The following is a 19,472-nucleotide window of genomic DNA, read 5'->3' as shown; positions in this document are numbered from 1 at the left end:
ATTATGACCAGACACCTTTTGCGCTGTAATGATTCCAGGAGACATCCCATTGGGTCCTTGAGCCGGCCTTTCTCTTCGGTATTGAATGAGAATAATTAAATAGTGCAAAACGATTAGGAACTGCGAGACAGGTGATCACATGAGACATAAACATAAAATCCAGATGGAGCTGAATGATGGTTAGTCGATTAATCAGGCTGTAATACACAATTAATTGGTATGTACAGCCTGAAACTAATGCCTGCAAAATAGTGTAAATGTTCCTTACAAGCCAGAATGTTAAATAAAATTACATTTAAACTTACTCTACCGGTTGTCTATGTGGTCTGTTCTTCAGCTGCTTGAAATTTGAGACAAAATATATACAGTAAAGTATTGTAAGATACATTTACATGATTTTGCAGTCATTTCCCCTATTCATCTGTAACTACACTAACATTCATACCTATTTTTAAATTACATGGTATATCTGGATTTTTGTGTGTAGTTTAAAGTACAGGTAGGCCCTACATCCAATTATTTACGATGCATTTGGAAAGTATTCAGACACCTTCCCTTTTTCCACATTTTACATTACAGCCTTATTCTAAAATTGATTAAATTGTTTTGTATTTTCCTCATCAATCTACACACAATACCCCATAATGACAAAGCAGAAACAGGTTTTTTGAACATGTTTCTAATTTATAAAAAATAAGTGAAATATCACAATTACATAAGTATTCAAACCCTTTACTCAGTACTTTGTTGAAGAGCTTTTGGTAGCGATTACAGCCTCGAGTCTAATTGGGTATGAAGCTGTATTTGGGGAGTTTCTCCCATTCTTCTCTGCAGATCCTCTCAAGCTCTGTCAGGTTGGACAGGGAGCTTCGCTGCACAGCTATTTTCAGGTCTCTCCAGAGATGTTCGATCACATTCAAGTCTGGGCTCTGGCTGGGCTACTCAAGGACATTCAGGGACTTGTCTCGAAGCCACTCATGCATTGTCTTCGCTGTGTGCTTATGGTTGTTGTCCTGTTGGAAGGTGAACCTTGGAGCAGGTTTTCATCCGCCCTGGAGCAGGTTTTCATCCAGGATCTTTCAGTACTTTGCTCCGTTCATCTTTTCCTGACTAGTTTCCCAGTCTCTGCCGCTGAAAAACATCCCCACAACATGATGCTGCCACCACCATGCTTCACCATAGGGATGGTGCCAGGTTTCCTCCAGATGTGACGCTTGGCATTCAGGCCAAAGAGTTCAATCTTGGTTTCATAAGACCAGAGAATATTGTTTCTCATAGTCAGAGAGACTATGAAATGTTTTAAATTTGAGATTCTTCAAAGTAGCCACCCTTGCACACTCTTGGCATTTACTCAACCAGCTTCATGAGGTAGTCACCTGAAATGCATTTCAATTAACATGTGTGCCTTGTTAAAAGTAAATTTGTGGAATTTCTTTATGTCTTTGAGCCAATCTGTTGTGTTGTGACAAGGTAAGGGTGGTATAGGATAGCCCTATTTGGTAAAAGACCAAGTCCATATTATGGCAAGAACAGCCCAAATAAGCAGAAACAACAGTCCATCATTACTTTAAGTCATGAAGGTCAGTCAATCCAGAACATTTCAAGAACTTTTAAAGTTTCTTCAAGTGCAGTCGCAAAAACCATGAAGCGCTATGATGAAACTGGCTCTCATGAGCACTGCACAGGAAAAGAACACCCAGTGTTACCTCTGCTGCAGAGGATAAATTTATTAGAGTTAACTGTACCTCAGATTACAGCCCAAATAAATGCTTCACACAGTTCAAGTAACAGACACATCTCAACATCAACTGTTCAGAGGAGACTGTGAATCAGGCTTTCATGGTCAAATTGCTTTTTGGACACCAAAATGAAGAGATTTGCTTGGGCCAAGAAACACGAGCAATGGACATTAGACCGGTGGATATCTATCCTTTGGTCTCATGAGTCCAAATTAGATTTTTTGGGGTTCCAATCGCTGTGTTAGACGCAAAGTATGTGAACGGATGATCTCTGCATGTGGGGTTCCCACCGTGAAGCATGGAGGAGGTGTGATGGTGTGGGGGTGCTTTGCTGGTGACACTGTGATTTATTTAGAATTCAAAGCACACATAACCAGCATGTGTATCACAGCATTCTGCAGCGATACGCCATCCCATCTGGTTTGCGCTTAGTGGGACTATCATTTGTTTTTCAACAGGACAATGACCAAACACACCTCCAGGCTGTGTAAGGGCTATTTGACCAAGAAGGAGAGTGATGGAGTGCTGCATCAGATGACCTGGCCTCCACAATCACCTGACCTCAACCCAATTGAGATAGTTTGGGATGAGTTGGACCACAGAGTGAAGAAAAAGCAGCCAACAAGTGCTTAGCTTATGTGGGAACTCCTTCAAGACTGTTGGAAAAGCATTCCAGGTGAAACTGGTTGAGAGAATGCCAAGAATGTGCAAAGCTGTCATCAAGGCAAATTGTGGCTACTTTGAAGAATAAAGTATAAAAGATTAAAGGATAAAATATATTTGTTTAACACTTTTTTGGTTACTACATGATTCCATATGTGCTATTTCATAGTTTTGATGTCTTCCCTATTGTTCTACAATGTAGAAAATTGTAAAAAATGAGTAGGTGTGTCCAAACTTTGGACTGGTAATGTAGAGTTTTGTCCTGTATAATTTAATTAATTCTTATGGAAGACTGCTCCTACTGGAGAGTGTCAATATGGCTGACCGGTGGCTACAAAGTCTTTTGATGGCCAATTCAACCACACCAGCCACTGCCTGCTCACCCTGCTATCATCCAGAATGCGAGGTCAGAACAGCTGCATCAATCTGGGACCGAGAGACTGAAAAACAGCTTCTATCTCAATGCCATCTGTTAAATAGCAATCCCTAGCACCTTCACAGGCTGCTGCCCTATATACATAGACTTGAAATCACTGGACACTTTAATAATGGAACACTAGTCACTTTAATAATGTTTACATCATTTGCATTACTCATCTTATATGTATATACTGTATTCTATTCTACTGTATTTTAGTCTATGCCGCTCCGACATTGCTCATCCAAATATTTATATATTCTTAATTCCGTTCCTTTACTTTAGATTTGTGTGAATTGTTGTGAAATTGTTAGATATTACTTGTAAGATATTACTACACTGTTGGAGCTAGAAACACAAGCATTTTGTTTCGCCCACAATAACATCTGCTAAACCTGTATGTGAGCAATACAATTTGATTTGATTTACATCGTATCAGCAATCTAGGTTTTGTATCGTTGCCTACGTCAGATGACAATTCTCCTAATATGGACTCTTCCGGTGCTAGGACCCAGAGCTCTCCTGGCTGCCCGCAGCGTGTAAACTCCAGAGACGGAAGAGGAAGCGAGACAACCCATTCGCTGTTTTATTTATTTTTTGTCAAATGACAGTCAATGACCTAAGTAGACCAAACACAACTGCTATTGCATTGGTGTCTATGGGAGACCCACCCCGTTAAGTCGACCGGAACTGATCATTATTTTCAATAGTAAACGGCCTGAGTGAATTATCTTCATTTATCCGTCGGCGCACCCATTCACTTCTTCTTTCGGCTCGATGTATTTATCTTCTGTGATCATGGCTGCGATAGAACACAAGCCATGTTTGCTCACTTGAAACACGAAGGTTAGCGAATACCTGTTTATTTACGTCACCTGTACCTACTTCAACCATATTTGTTCACTCGGATGATAAAAGACATCAGTGCCTTTGAAATCCAAGGATTACAAGGTTAGTTTTCTGTCAAACGTTTGATGTGTGTGTGTGCGGGAGGGTGATGCGGTCTCACAATAACTCAGCGAAAACAATGTGCGTTTATTAACTAACTAACAAAAAACACATCAAAAATGTTCAGAAACTTAAACGATACTCCAGGACGACTGATGTTGTTACTCTCCACGTGTTTCATTAACTAGCTATCATCGCAAAAGTTTAAAGAGCACAGACCTGCTGTGACTATTATAAACTAGTTTTACACTGCGTTGTAGTGAACTTCTGTTGATTATTGTCAATAACCTTGAATTTAGCATTATCTTATAAGGGCCTAGAGGTGTCAAATGATATGTTGAAACTATGGGCAACTTAATTTTAACCCGATTGTGTTAAATGTAGTTACATCTCACCTAACGAACTCATAGTTGGATTGTTTTTGTTGCAGTGTACAGTAACGTTAGAAAGATATCAGATTCTAACTAGATAACGCTAGATAGGCCTAACGTTAGTTGGAAATGAAGTTAACTCGCCACCCGATGGTTTTGAATGAAAGCTAATTTAGCTAGCTAATCAAGAAATGGACGATAACAAAACTAAACATGTTTAGCTATGCAACGGCTCGTGCCACCTTTTAATTAAATTACACAACAAGCCCTGACGTTTAGCCTTTTTTGTTTTCGTTATTGACCGTTTTGATAAGCAACTGGATAGCGGGATGGTCTAGCTAGCTAGCAAACAATCAACTTCAATGTGACAAGTTAAATAAGGAGCCAATTTAACCATGACACGTTATCATGAAAGACTGCTATAGCTAGTTTGCTGACTAGTTGAGTATTGGATGAGAGATTCAGGTCTATGCAGAGGGGCGCTGGTCACGTGTAGCAGACAGCCTTGCTAGTAAGCAATGACAACCGAATCAAAATTTCTGTCGTTAGAAAGTAGGTAATAAATGAATAACTACGGAAGTTGTCTGTTTTCTAATTGCAATTATAATATATTTGTGATATGGCTAAGATTTGTGGCGATCTAGCTTGCTAGTAACGTTATAGCTTAATGAAACCAATGTTTTCAACTAGCTAATGTTCGCTGCTTCAAGCTAATATGCGTTTATCGTGGGATGGGATGTTGAAAAACGCAGTTAAATATGAGGAGGAAGGAGGACCATCTTCATCAGTGAATTTCATAAAAATTGTAAAACATTTAAAAAGTTCTTTTTTTTTTTTTAGATAAAACTATACTAAATATATTCACGTCACCAAATAATTCATTAAAACCCACTGTTTTGCAATGAAGGTCTACAGTAGCATCAACAGCACTCTGTAGTGGTAGCGTCATGGTGTAGCTGGGGGGATAGCTAGTTTCCGTTCTCCTCTGGGGAGGCTCATGGTTCTCACCCCCTTCCATAGACTTACACAGTAATTATGACAACTTCCGGAAGACGTCCTCCGAGTGATCAGAGCTCTTGCAGCATGAACTGACTTTTTTTTCTCCACCCAATCAAAGGATCAGTGAATGAATCTAGTACTGAATGCATAAGCCACAGCTAGCTAGCACTGCAGTGCATAAAATGTGGTTACTAGTTGACTCGAAGAGAGAAAAACAATAGTTTAACTAATTAATTTCTTCCAAAATGAAGGAGAAGCAAGGGAGAGAGAAAGAGACTTTTATTTTTTTCTTCAGTTTCTCATACTTAGCTAGGAAATGCAACTAGCTAGTTCAGCCTACTCAAACACGCTTCTCAAACAGAGAGATGCTGTTAGCTAGCTGGCTATGACTATCCAACACAACACAGGAACTCTTCCAAGGCAAGGTAAGCTTTTGATTTCACAAATGTATTGCCACCAGGGCCCGCCGGTGTAAGTGCTACACTGCTCACTGACTGTATACTGTAACGTTACTGCATAATTGTAGCGCGTTTACTAATGCATCAGTTCTATTAGCTATGTTGACTGTTACTTTAGCTAATATGGTGACAACGATGTAGGCTGTGTGTAGCAGTTATGATATTATATGGTTTGGCTTGGAATGTTTTTTTTTGCCTGGTCACATACAGCTGAAGTGTTGTTCATTGAAGTCCACAAGCAAAGGGGAAAGGTGAGAGGAGGAGAGCGCATGGATGCGAGAAGGAATACAGTGTGGCTACTATGGACTGTGTTTACGCATGATCAGGGGTGTGTTCATTCCGCCGGTTCTGTTGAAAAACGTTTCTTAAACGGAAGCAAATGGAACGACACAGGGATAAACACCTGAATTTGTCCTATATAAACTGTTGTTTGCAACTGATGGACTAATGATTACACCCTAGATCAGCTAGATGCAGGCAAAGGTGTGCAAAATGGTATTGAATGTGTCACTGTCTGTCCAAAATGTTTCTCTCGACCTGTGTGTGCCTACGTTGTAAACTTTCATTCATAGGTTAGGTTGTAGCAACCTCATGATGGGTATAGGGCAAATAAGAGTATCATGTAGTAGCCTAATCCTATCGCTGTTAGATATTCCATTCCCCCAGTTCAATGTAATAGCGATAGGATTAGGCTAAAACATGATACTCTTATTTTCCCTTTACCCATCATAAGGGTGCTACAACCTAGCCTATCCACAGTCATCCAATATGCTATAATATTAATAAGAACAATCTAGAAGAAAAAGAAACGCACACCTATTTAGGCGAGGTGCTGGCTAGCGGAGTAGAAAACTTAAAAATAAAGGAGAGCCGCACACTCTAGGAGCTCAGATGCAAAAATATTTAATTTACCAACGTTTCGACAGGCAAGCTGTCTTCATCAGGGTACGGGTTGTACCCTGATGAAGACAGCTTGCCTGTGTACCGGATGTGAAATGGCTAGCTAGTTAGCGGGTACGCGGCTTTTGTGGAGCGATGGGTAACGACGCTTCGTGGGTGACTGTTGTTGATGTGTGCAGAGGGTCCCTGGTTCGCGCCCGTGTCGGGGCGAGGGGGACGTACTAAAGTTATACTGTTACACCTGTCGAAACGTTGGTAAATTAAATATTTTTGCATCTGAGCTCCTAGAGTGTGCGGCTCCTTTATTTTTAAGTATAATATTAATAAGGCCATGCTCATGATGTACAAGCAAGCTAATTTTATATTGTTTTAAAGTAGCTAGCTAATAAATTAATAACTACTGAAGTTGTCTGTTTTCTAATTGCAATTACCATAGCTTTGTTATATATGGCCAAGTTTGTGGTGATCTAGTGAGCTAGCATAGCTTAATGAAACCAATGTTTTCAGCTAGCTAGTGTTAGTTAGTTAGCTCTTCATGCTAATATTATGCGTTTATCGTGGGATGGATGTTGAGAAACGCAGTTAAACATTAGGTTTACGAACGGGCAGACGTTCCATAAAATATGTAGCTACTTGCTGAAAACCACAATATACCTTTTTCAACTTTTAGCTAGATTCTTGAAAACATGTCTCGCAGACCAACATATTGTCGTTCCCCCGCTGTCAAAACGGGTTCGCTGTGCTTTAACGTGGATCAACCCGTGACGTTCATTGTCCAGTAGTGTGCTTGCCAGAGCATCCTATCTGCTGCTCTAACTGCGACATGTTGTGGGAGTGCAACGTTTGTGATGTCGTCAACGTGTCATCATTCATAGCCATCTTCAGGCTTGCCAACGCCTGCATTGTAACCAATACATTTTAGTGTATAGTTCTAGCTAGCAATTTTATTATTTTATTCAAAAAAAAATCACATAGTATTTGTTTAGTTTATACTGCTCACTTAATTTATTAATGGAAACCATCCATTGCATGTGTATTCTGCTTGTAATAATAGACTATTATGAGACAGCTGCAGGGAATTTTATTTTATGTTCAGGGTCAAATATTTTTTTCCTTAATATTTATTGTTTCTCTTCATGGCTTTGTGTCTTTGCTACCTGTTTTTCAGATGGAGGCGAACAACCATTTCAACTATGGCACCCACTCCTCTGTGTCTGTTAACTCAGGACTGAAACTCTCCTCAGGGGATTCTGTCTATACTAACGGGTCCTCCATGAGTTCCCTCAGCAGGAGAAGAGTGAGTACAGACCCAATTGTCTGTGGTTACGCTGCCTCACTATTTCTATAGTGAACAAAAATATAAACACTATGTAAAGTGTTGGTCCCATGTTTCATGAGCTGAAATAAAATATCCCAGAAATGTTCCATACACACTAAAATCATATTTCTCTCAAATGTTGTGCACTATTTTTGTTTACATGCCTTTTAGGCAGCATTTATCCTTTTCCAATAATCAATCTACCTGCCAGGTGTGGCATATCAAGAAGCTGGTTAAACAGTGTGTTATTGCACAGGTGCACCTTGTGCTGAGGACTATAAAGGGCCACTCGAAAATGTGCAGTTTTGTAACAAAACACAATGCGACAGATGTCTGAAGTTTTGAGGAAGCCAGCAATTGGCATGCTGACTGCAGGAATGTCCACCAGAGCTGTTGCAAGTCCCGTGTGGGCTCAGTTGGTAGAGCAGGGCGCTTGCAACGCCAGGGTTGTGGGTTTCATTCCCCACGGGGGACCAGGATAGATATGTATGAACTTTCCAATTTGTAAGTCGCTCTGGATAAGAGCGTCTGCTAAATGACTTAAATGTAATAAAATTATGTTAATTTTTTCTACCATAAGCCTCCTCCAACGTCGTTTTAGAGAATTTGGCAGTATGTCCAACTGGCCTCACAACCGCAGACCATGTGTAACCACGCCAGCCCAGGACCACCACATCTGGCTTCATTACCTGCAGGATTTCTGAGACCAGCCCACCGGACAGCTGATGTAACTAAGGCGTATTTCTGTCTGTAATAAAGCCCTTTTGTAGGGAAAAACTAACTCTGATTGGCTGGGCCTGGCTCCCGAGTGGGTGGGACCACGCCCACTCATGTTAAATCGACAGATTAGGACCTAATGAATTTGTCAGTTGACTGATGTACTATGAACTGTAACTCAGTAAAATTATTGCATGTTGCGTTTTTACATTTTTGTTCGGTGTATGTCAATAACTGATTTAAATGAATATCGCTCTGCCCCAGTCTTTTCACCCCTTATAATGAGCAAGAGATTGTATCTATCTCTAGAGCAGGTTTTTGGTGCATAAGCAATTAATTAATGTAACCTCACACCTCAAATTTGCTAGACAATTTATGATTGTGCAGGATGCATGATGTGTGAATTGAACACACTGAAACATGAATTATCTGACCCATCTTCTTTACTCTTGTCCCTGACCACCTTTGCAGATATGAACGGCGAAATGAATGTGAATGACAAGCACTACTGTAATTGGGTCCAGTGTGCCTGGCCTCCACCCACCAAACAGCCCATACCCTCATATGAGCAACCACCACCACCAGAGTAGCATGGGCTACGACTACCTGTGGGGAGGACAGCCACAGTACAGCCCAGCCATGAGCTTGTCTCCTGGGCATGGCATGCACCCAGCAGAAGCCTCCCACTGGGGTGATGCAGCAACAGAGCCAGCAGCATTTCCAGGGTCACGGACAGTACCAACTGAACGGGGGCATGCCTGGGTCCCGTCAGCCGCCCCCACCAAACATGACTCTTACAGGGGGCCAGTACTGGAACAGGGTTAACCCGGGACAACAGCAGAGCAGTGCATCCATGGCAGTAGGGTATAACTCGCACAGCGTGTACGGGGCCTACCAGTGCCAGGTGCACCCTGGGATTGGCGCCTCACAGCATCACAGCAGCAGCCTCCACAGCCACCCCTCACCAACAGACACAGCAACACCACCAGCAGCAGCAACCTCAGCACTACAGCATGGTGTCCAATGGGATTCCCTACTACCAGCACCAGCCCCAGCACCCACCTCTTCCCGCTCCACACCTCAGGCTCAGATGATGCCCCCTACCTCCCAGAATTTCACCCCTCCACGGGAAGCCCCCAGCACCACCAGATGGGCCGGGGGGGCACAGGCAGCCCCCTCCCCATGGCGTGTCCTCTGTCCCATGATGTCACCTCGACAATGGCGGATAGTGGATCGCCCCAGAGCCAGACAGGGAGAGGAGTCCCCATGGTGGTTCTGTAGCGATGCCGGCTGTCATGCAAGGTGAGATGCACATATTTACACAGGTTTCAAGTCTTCTGAGTAACCTAACCCTTCTATTTTTATAGCACAGAAGAAGTGTTTCATTTTCATATTTCTGTGGTCGCTAGATACAGTATCTGTAGAAACAGCGCCATGTATCACAAGAGTTTGAAATTCCTGTTTCAAAGCAATTTTTTCTTTTCAATGACTCAACTTTCTTTCAGTTAGGCCTTATCTGCTAATTTACTAATCAGTGTCTCGGCTGTCAGTAATTTCATTTTCTAATTTTTTCTTTTTAATGCAACACTGTAAACTGTTTCCATGACAGAACTGAAACGTGTTTGCATATTCTGTCATCTCAGCTTGATAAGGGACATTTTCTGACGAGATGACATTTTTTGTGGAGAGGATAAGAATGTGTCAACTGGATTCCTTCTAACACAGTTACAGTATGGACAAGTCCCAAAAAGTTTAGGAAAGTCACCTCTTGCAGTGGTTTGAGATTTAGGCTTATCTATAGGTCATTCATTGTTCCTGTTTGACTGTAGTTAGCTCTCCATGTCAGAGAACCTTACTGGTTTCCTGGTTTGGACCCTGGCCTGTATTTCCTGGGAGAAATCATGTTGTAAATCTCACTTCACATATTTCCTGATTCTCAACCACTGTAGTCGGGTGTGGCTCACCTCAATTTAGTGTGCACCACAATACATAGAGAAAAACTCCTGGCCCTTGATACAGGTAATGATACAGGCAAATATTTATTGTCATCTCACTGAAGTGGAACGCTGCATGCAGAAGATTGTCGACAAGGTGTTTTATAAAAGCTCCATCTGCTCTTCAGATTCCCTCCTTTGAATTGCCTTGCCGCTGCTGTGTTTGTTCTTGCCATTTCTAATGGTCTGACTGTTTTGTGTTCCCTAGGGGATGAGTGAAGCGTTTAAGGATGTGGATAAAGGCTACAATGGGATGGAGAGGGCGTCTGTCGCCCAGCGGCTGCCTAAAAGCGACAGCTACCCTCCCAAGCTCCATGGACCTCCCATGGGGCCCACCAGTGACTACTGCCAGCGCTCCAAGCAGCCAATGGCCCAGCACCATGAAATGACAACCTTAGCGAGGGAGTCTGCACTGCCTGAGCCTCCACACTCGATGTCGGCGCCTCCCCCTGTGGTTTCCACATCTTCAGCTAAGGCAGCAACCCCTCCTAGGGTCTCCTCAGCTGCACACAAGCCTAAGATCACAATGCGCAATGCCAAGCGTCGGCTGGAGTGGTGTAAAGCTCACCGCCATTGGACTCTGGAGCAGTGGAAACGTGTTCTCTGGAGTGATGAATCACGCTTCACCATCTGGCAGTCCGACGGACGAATATGGGTTTGGCGGATGCCAGGAGAACGCTACCTGCCTGAGTGCATAGTGCCAACTGTAAAGTTTGGTGGAGGAGGAATAATGGTCTGGGGCTGTTTTTCATGGTTCGGGCTAGGCCCCTTACTTCCAGTGAAGGGAAATCTTAATGCTACAGCATACAATGACATTCTAGACGATTCTGTGCTTCCGACTTTGTGGCAACAGTTTGGGGAAGGCCCTTTCCTGTTTCAGCATGACAATGCCCCCGTGCACAAAGTGAGGTCCATACAGAAATGGTTTGTTGAGCTCGGTGTGGAAGAACTTGACTGGCCTGCACAGAGCCCTGACCTCAACCCCATCGAACACCTTTGGGATGAATTGGAACGCCGACTGCGAGCCAGGCCTAATCGCCCAGCATCAGTGCCTGACCTCACTAATGCTCTTGTGGCTGAATGGAAACAAGTCCCCACAGCAATGTTCCAGCATCTAGTGGAAAGCCTTCCCAGAAGAGTGGAGGCTGTTATAGCAGCAAAGGGGGGACCAACTCCATATTAATGCCCATGATTTTGTAATGAGATGTTCGACGAGCATGTTATGTACGGATCCGCAGTCTCCACTTCCATTTGCAGTGCTACACTCTTTGCGAGTAAGCTTTCATGATTTGATCTGATGTACTGTATAGTAATCATTCTCAGCCTAGGAAAGGAGTACAAGCAGTTGTCAAATGTAATGAAATATAATTAAACAGAGTAATCTGCGCCCCCCCCCCCCCCCCACCATTTACAATTTCTGTTTGGTTCCCTCTTGTGAGCTGCCTCCTGTGGCATATAGATAGTGATCAGAGAAACAGTTCAGTGTTTTTCAGTGCCTTTAAACTTACATGTTTCCCCTTTCCTCCTCACCTGTTAAATCTCAAACAGTGTATCAATGTTCATAAGATTTGCATGTTGTGAAATTCTTTCAGGCATCTGTCTTATTGTTGCTCCCAAATATACATTTTTTTAAAACTAATTCCATATTGATTTAATCTAACAGCAGATCACATGAAGACAAATTGATAGGAGGCTTGAAGCTCGGTTTGACAAACATCTGGTTGTTTTTGTTTTTTTACCTTCAAGAATCTTTCCATCTGTTTAGAGTTGTGGCAGAGTACATTACAATACTCCTGGGTCTTGTGTGGTGAGGGGGTTGATGGGGGGGATATGACATGGTAAACCTGTGTATTGACCAAATTAAACTTGCACTGTCAAGAAAATATGAGGTAAATGTGTAGTTATTGGTGTGTATGTCAAACCTGTAAAGTTATCACAGGCTTAAGCACTTCAAATGATGTTGAGTTACACTGGAAAATCATTTTTTTGTATACATCTTTCTAAGAAACTAAGACTCGTGTTTCCCATGGTGCAAGTATTTGAAGACGGGCTATGCATGTTTCATGTCAAATAAGTTTTTGAGAAGACACTGCTTTCAGTGGTGTGTGTGACTTTTCATACATTTCAAATGTAAATGGGAGGACATGGCAACTGTACTTCATTAATCACTGTTTACCAAACAAGTTAACTGCATCGAGCGGTGTTTCTCAACCTTCAGACATCTGATCAGCTGCTCACTGATATAGGTAAATAAATATCCTAGCGGCCTCCCGAGTGGCGCAGCAGTCTAAGGCACTGCGTCACTGCGTCACTACAGACCCGGGTTCGATCCAGCCGTGACTGGGAGACCCATGAGGCGGTGCACATTTGGCCCAACATTGTCTGTGTTAGGTGAGGGTTTGGTCGGCCGGGATGTCCTTGTCCCATCACGCTTTAGCGACTCCTTGTGACGGGCAGGGCTGACTTGGTTGCCAGTTTCCTCCGACATATTGGTGCGGCTGGCTTCCGGGCTAAGCGAGCAGTGTGTCAAACAGTGCGTCTTGGCAGGGTCGTATTTCGGAGGACGCATGTCTCTCGACCTTCACCTCTACTGAGTCCATCTCCATACGGGAGTTGCAGCGATGGGAAAAGACTGGAACTACCAATTTAGATATCACAAAATTGGGGGTTAGAAGTAAAAAATAATAATTCTGGTCCATGTTTACTTTAATTTAATATCACCCCCTCTTCCCTATAAAGCTATTAGCGCTGTGTCCCAACTCCAGAGGGGGCCATAAATACACTAGCGCTTGCGTGCATGCTAGTTCCCCTTACACTTTTTATTTCTAGGCTACATAACCTGGTCTAATCAGTGTTTTTGTGAATATATTGTATCGTTGGTTATCAAAATAATCTGTTATTTCAGTATGAAAGTTGGACATTTTCTTTGTTGTGAAATAATAGAGAGGAGATTGACATCACTTCCGAGATGCGGATGACCACCTGCTACAATAGGAAAGGCTGAAAGATGGCCACCGAGAACTATGTTTGTACAAAAACCATTCAATGTCAATAGAGTTTGTGTACAATCATTATATGCCAAATTGATTACAATAGAATTAGAACAGGTCCATATAATAAACCGCCTACTGCGTGCAGTTCCAGTGTGAAGGGGGAAATGTGGTTTCTGTCATAATGTAATATTGTTATTGTAGTACATGGCACTACATACAATTTCATTTGTCTGGGTATTTTTATTGTTTATTAAATGACACCCTCTCAACTCAGCATCACTTCCTGTAGCCGCATTCTAACCAGACACCATTTGCGCTTTAATGATTCCAGGGGACATCCCATTGGGTCCTTGAGCCATCCTTAGTCTGCGGTATTGAATTAGAATAATTAAGTAGTTGTGCCGTGAAAGCTGTGGAAAAATATTAGGAATTGCGAGAAAATAAGGGTTATCGTGTTGAAAGATGAAATGGCTTAATGAGGAAGCTGTTCAAACATCCTGTTCTTGGGAACAAATATTATTTTTCTCTTTAGAAAGCAACACAGTGTTTTAAATTATTATTATGCTTTTCCTGAATGTGCCCATTTTATCATGAAATGAAGCTGGCAATCTGAAGACTACAGAATATGTTTAGTCTTGTGTAACTTATTTTCTCCTAAAGGGCAGCTTTTTTGCTGCTGGATTGGGATAGTCCTTATAAAAGGTCAATGATGTTTTGCATAATGATATGGTGTGTAGAATGCCTGTTGAGTTCTAAAGTAGACCAGCTAACAATATGTTAAGTGAAATGAATAAATAGAAACACCTGCAAATGGTTATCTTCCCATGAATTGTATTGCACTCAAATTCATATAAGCCTAGAAGGCAGGTAGTTCTATTCCTTTCATAGAATCTGTGTTTTTAATATGAGAATTTGCCAAATGTATTGTAGGAGAGAGTATACCACAATATTACAACATCAAAACATAAATGTAATTAAGTAAACATTTTACCTTGAAATGTTAGACTTTATAACAATGTAACAGGGAATGAATAGGTTAACATTTGTGGCGCTTATTTTTTTCAAAGTAGCAGAGATGCTGAACGCCCTCAACACAAGAACCATGTGATGTGAGAGACCATATCCCTAATGGCACAAACTAATATCATGATGTATCTATAATTGAGACATTCTTCAAGTTTACATTTTATTTGTCCCAGAGGGCAATTGTTTTGCAGCAGGTGAGCTGCACATGAGATGTAAAAAAACATATAATCCAGATGAAGCTGAATGATGGTTAGTCTGATTAATCAGGCTGTAATATACAATTAATTGGTATATAGCTTGAAACTAATGCCTGCAAAATCGTGTAAATGTTCTTTACAAGCCAGAATGTTCAATAAAATTACATTTAATATTACTCTACTGGTTGTTCGTGTGCATTTGTTCTTCAGCTGCTTGAAATTTGAGACAATACAGGAAAGTATTGTAAGTTACATATACACGATTTTGCAGTAATTTCCCCTATTGATCTGTGATTGCACTCAAATTCGTGCATATTCTTTATTACATGGTATACCTGTATTTTTGTGTGTAGTCTACAAGTACATGTAGGCCCTACATCCAATTATTTATGTATACACTAGATAGCTATTTGGGAGCGCTGTCTTGAAGACACCGTCCTCCATCTTGGCACTCCCCCACTGTCGTAAAAAAAATATTTTGGAAGCTATAGAAAGGCATTTATTGTCTACATTCGTTTTTGCCACGTTTTATTATATTACAGACACCTTAATGCATCAATTTAAATAATGTGAGCTAAACATAAAATAATGATCAAAACACAAAAACATTTTCCTTTAAGTATATATTTTATTAGATGATTAATGTTACTGTCCCCACTACAATAACAAAAATATGTAAATACTTAATTTTGTTCTCCACAATTCCATTCATTCCTTTTTTAAGACAGCTACTTCTGGGGATTGCCAATATGTCTGACCGGTGGCTATAAAGTATTTTAATGGCCAATACATAGCATCAGCAATTCAAGGTTTGCATAGGTCATTGCCTACATCAGATGACAATTCTCCTAATATGGTGCTATTCCGGTGCTAGGACCCAGCGCTTCCCAGGCTTCCCATGTGTGTAAACTCCAGAGACGAAAGAGGAAGCGAGACACCCCACTCTCTGTTATTTTCTGGTTAAATTAAAGTCAAATAACTAAGTAGACCAGACCCAGCTGCTTTTGCATTGGTGTCTATGGGAGACCCACCCCTTTAAGTAGACAAGAACTGACCATATTTTTCAATGGTAAACGGCTTGAGTGAACTATCTTTATTTATCCGCCATCTCGTAACCATTCACTTCCTCTTTCGGCTCGATTTCTTTCTCTTCTGTGATCATGGCTGCGCTCAAACACCAGCCATGTTTGCTCATTTGAAACCCAAAGGTTAGCGAATACTGTACCTGTTTTATTTACATAGCCTGTACCTACTTCAACCATATTTGTTCGCTCGGATGATCAAAGACATCAGTGTCTTTGAAATCCAAGGATTACAAGGTTAGTCAGTTTTAATTACATTTTATGTCAAACTTTTGAGTGTGTGAGGGAGGATGATGCTGTCTCACTATCTCAGGCGAATACAGCGAAAACAATGTGCGTTTATTAGCTTGGTGGCTAACAAAAGAGAAGCATCCAATGTTTTAAAAACGTAAACAAAAACGATACTCCAAGACGACTGATGTTATTACTCTATATGTTTTAGTTATCATCACAAATGGTTGAGCACAGACCCGCTGTGACTATTATTAACTAGTTTTACACAGCGTTGTAGCTAATGTCTGTTGTTGATTACTAGTGACGCTATTGTCAATAACCTTGAATTTAGCATGATCTAATAAGGGCCTAGAGGTGTCGAATGTAATGTTGAAACGATCAGCAAATTCTACAATCGCCCGATTGTGTTAAATGTAGTTACATCTCACTAACGAACTCATTGGAGGATTGTTTTTGTTGCAGAGTGTACAGTAACGTTAGAAAGATATCAAGTCAGATGCTAACCTAGCGCCGTATTGCTAACTAGATAACGTTAGATAGCTTACAGTAGGCCTAACGTTAGTTGGATATCACGTTAACCATCTGGTGGCGAGTTTTGAATGAAAGCTAATTTAGCCAACTAGTCTATATATGAACTATAACAAAACTAAACATGTTTATGATTCCGCTCGTGCTGCTTCTTCAATTCCACTACAAGTACTAACGTGGAGCTCTTTTGTTTTCGTTGACAGTTTTAATAAACAACTGAATAGCGGTATGGTTTGTTTTCTAGCTAGCTAATCAACTTCAACTGGACAAGTTAAATAGCGAGCTAATGTAACCATGACACGTTATCATGAAAGACTGCTATAGCTAGTTTGCTGACTAGTTGAGTATTGGATGAGAGATTCAGGTCTATGCAGAGGGGCGCTATCAGCAACAGCGCATGGTCACGTGTAAAGCAGACAGCCTTGCTAGTAAGCAATGACAACCGAATCAAAATTTCTGTCGTTAGAAAGTAGGTAATAAATGAATAACTAGGAATTGTGCGTTCCTAATGGCAAATTTTAAATATATTGTGAAATGGTTAATATTGTGGCATCTAGCTTGCTAGTATAGCTTAATAAAACCAATGTTTTCAACAAGCTACTGTTCGCTAGCTTCATGCTAATATTATGCGTTTATGTGGGATGGATGTTGACAACGCAGTTAAACATTGGGTTTACGAACGGGCAGACGTTCCATACAATATGTAGGCCTTGTTGAAACCACATATACCTTTTTCAATGTATAGTAGATTTTTGAAACATATGTGTCTCAGACCAAATTGTCGTTTTGTTTCGCTGTGCTTAATGTGGATAACCACGTGGTGTTCATTGTCCATGAGTGTGCTGGCCAAAGCATCCCATCTGTGCTCTAACTGCGACATTTTGAGGGAGTTGTGGGAGCGCATGTTTGATGTCCTCAAACGTGTCATCATTCCATAGCTATCTTCAGGCTTGCCAACGCCTGCAGTTGTAACAATACATGTTTGTGTTGGATCTAGCTAGCTTATTTATTATTTATTCAAAAAATAATATTATTTATTTGATGTGCAGGGTCAAATACTTTTTCCTGGTTTATTTATTATTTTTCTTCATGACTTGTTGTCTTTACTACCTGTTTTTCAGATGGAGGCGAACAACCACTTCAACATTGGCACCCACTCCTCTGTGTCTGTTACTCAGGACTGAAAATCTCAGGGGATTCTGTCTATACTAAGGGTCCCTGAGTTTCCCTCAGCGAGAAGAAGTGAGTAAGACCCATAGTCTGTGGTTACGCTGCCTATATTTATAGTGAACAAAAATATAAACACTATGTAAAGTGTTGGTCCCATGTTTCATGAGCTGAAATAAAATATCCCAGAAATGTTCCATACACACTAAAATCATATTTCTCTAATGTTGTGCACTATTTTTGTTTACATGCCTTTTAGCAGCATTTATCTTTTTCCAATATAATCAATCTACCTGCCAGGTGTGGCATATCAAGAAGCTGGTTAAACAGTGTGTTCATTGCACAGGTGCACCTTGTGCTGAGGACTTAAAAGGGGCACTCGAAAATGTGCAGTTTTGTACAAAACACAATGCGACAGATGTCTGAAGTTTTGAGGAAGCCAGCAATTGGCATGCTGATGCAGGAATGTCCACCAGAGCTGTTGCAAGATAAAATTATGTTAATTTTTCTACTAAAGCCTCCTCCAACGTCGTTTTAGAGAATTTGGAGTATGTCCAACTGGCCTCACAACCGCAGACCATGTGTAATCATGCCAGTCAGGACCTCACATATGCATGACCTGTGGATGATGTGTAATTGAACACACTGAAAAATGATCTGACCCATCTTCTTACTCTTGTCCTGACCACCTTTGCAGATATGAACGGCGAATGAATGTGAATGGCAGCACTACTGTAATTGGGTCCAGTGTGCCTGGCTCCCAACCTCCAACAGCCCAATACCTCCTATGAGAACACAAAAGAGTTGCATGGGCTACGACTACCTGTGGGGAGGACAGCCACAGTACAGCCCAGCCATGAGCTTGTCTCCTGGGCATGGCATRCACCAGAAGCAGCCTCCCACTGGGGTGATGCAGCAACAGAGCCAGCAGCATTTCCAGGGTCACGGACAGTACCAACTGAACGGGGGCATGCCTGGGTCCCGTCAGCCGCCCCCACCAAACATGACTCTTACAGGGGGCCAGTACTGGAACAGGGTTATCCCGGGGCAACAGCAGAGCAGCGCAGCCATGGCAATGGGGTATAACTCGCACAGCGTGTACGGGGCCTACCAGAGCCAGGTGCACTCTGGGATTGCACCCTCACAGCATCACCAGCAGCAGCCTCCACAGCCACCCTCTCACCAACAGACACAGCAACACCACCACCACCACCAGCAGCAGCAACCTCAGCACTACAGCATGGTGTCCAATGGGATTCCCTACTACCAGCACCAGCCCCAGCACCCACCTCTTCCCGCTCCACAACCTCAGGCTCAGATGATGCCCCCTACCTCCCAGAATTTCACCCCTCCACGGGGAAGCCCCCAGCACCACCAGATGGGCCGGGGGGGCACAGGCAGCCCCCTCCCCATGGCGGTGTCCTCTGTCCCCATGATGTCACCCTCGACAATGGCGGATAGTGGATCGCCCCAGAGCCAGACCAGGGAGAGGAGTCCCCATGGTGGTTCTGTAGCGATGCCGGCTGTCATGCAAGGTGAGATGCACATATTTACACAGGTTTCAAGTCTTCTGAGTAACCTAACCCCTTCTATTTTTATAGCACAGAAGAAGTGTTTCATTTTCATATTTCTGTGGTCGCTAGATACAGTATCTGTAGAAACAGCGCCATGTATCACAAGAGTTTGAAATTCCTGTTTCAAAGCAATTTTTCTTTTCAAT

The 19,472-nt window shown here is 42.0% G+C and overlaps 1 protein-coding gene across 1 annotated transcript in view; it reads left to right on the top strand.

Moving 5' to 3' along the window:
* Nucleotides 1–3,410: 3,410 nt before the first annotated feature.
* LOC111976498 (bromodomain adjacent to zinc finger domain protein 2A) overlaps nucleotides 3,411–19,472 on the top strand; it is a 41,493-nt gene continuing 25,431 nt past the window's right edge. The window contains 6 exon segments of the mRNA XM_070447866.1: nucleotides 3,411–3,771; nucleotides 7,665–7,770; nucleotides 7,773–7,793; nucleotides 9,003–9,031; nucleotides 9,033–9,203; nucleotides 18,642–19,287. Of these exon segments, the coding sequence (XP_070303967.1) occupies nucleotides 7,665–7,770; nucleotides 7,773–7,793; nucleotides 9,003–9,031; nucleotides 9,033–9,203; nucleotides 18,642–19,287 (973 nt within the window). The 5' untranslated portion in view covers nucleotides 3,411–3,771.

The sequence above is a fragment of the Salvelinus sp. IW2-2015 genome, linkage group LG17, assembly GCF_002910315.2.
Source record: "Salvelinus sp. IW2-2015 linkage group LG17, ASM291031v2, whole genome shotgun sequence".
NCBI lineage: Eukaryota > Metazoa > Chordata > Actinopteri > Salmoniformes > Salmonidae > Salvelinus > Salvelinus sp. IW2-2015.
The sequence above is the reverse complement of the archived record's forward strand: the minus strand, read 5'-3'. Positions and strand labels throughout refer to the sequence as shown.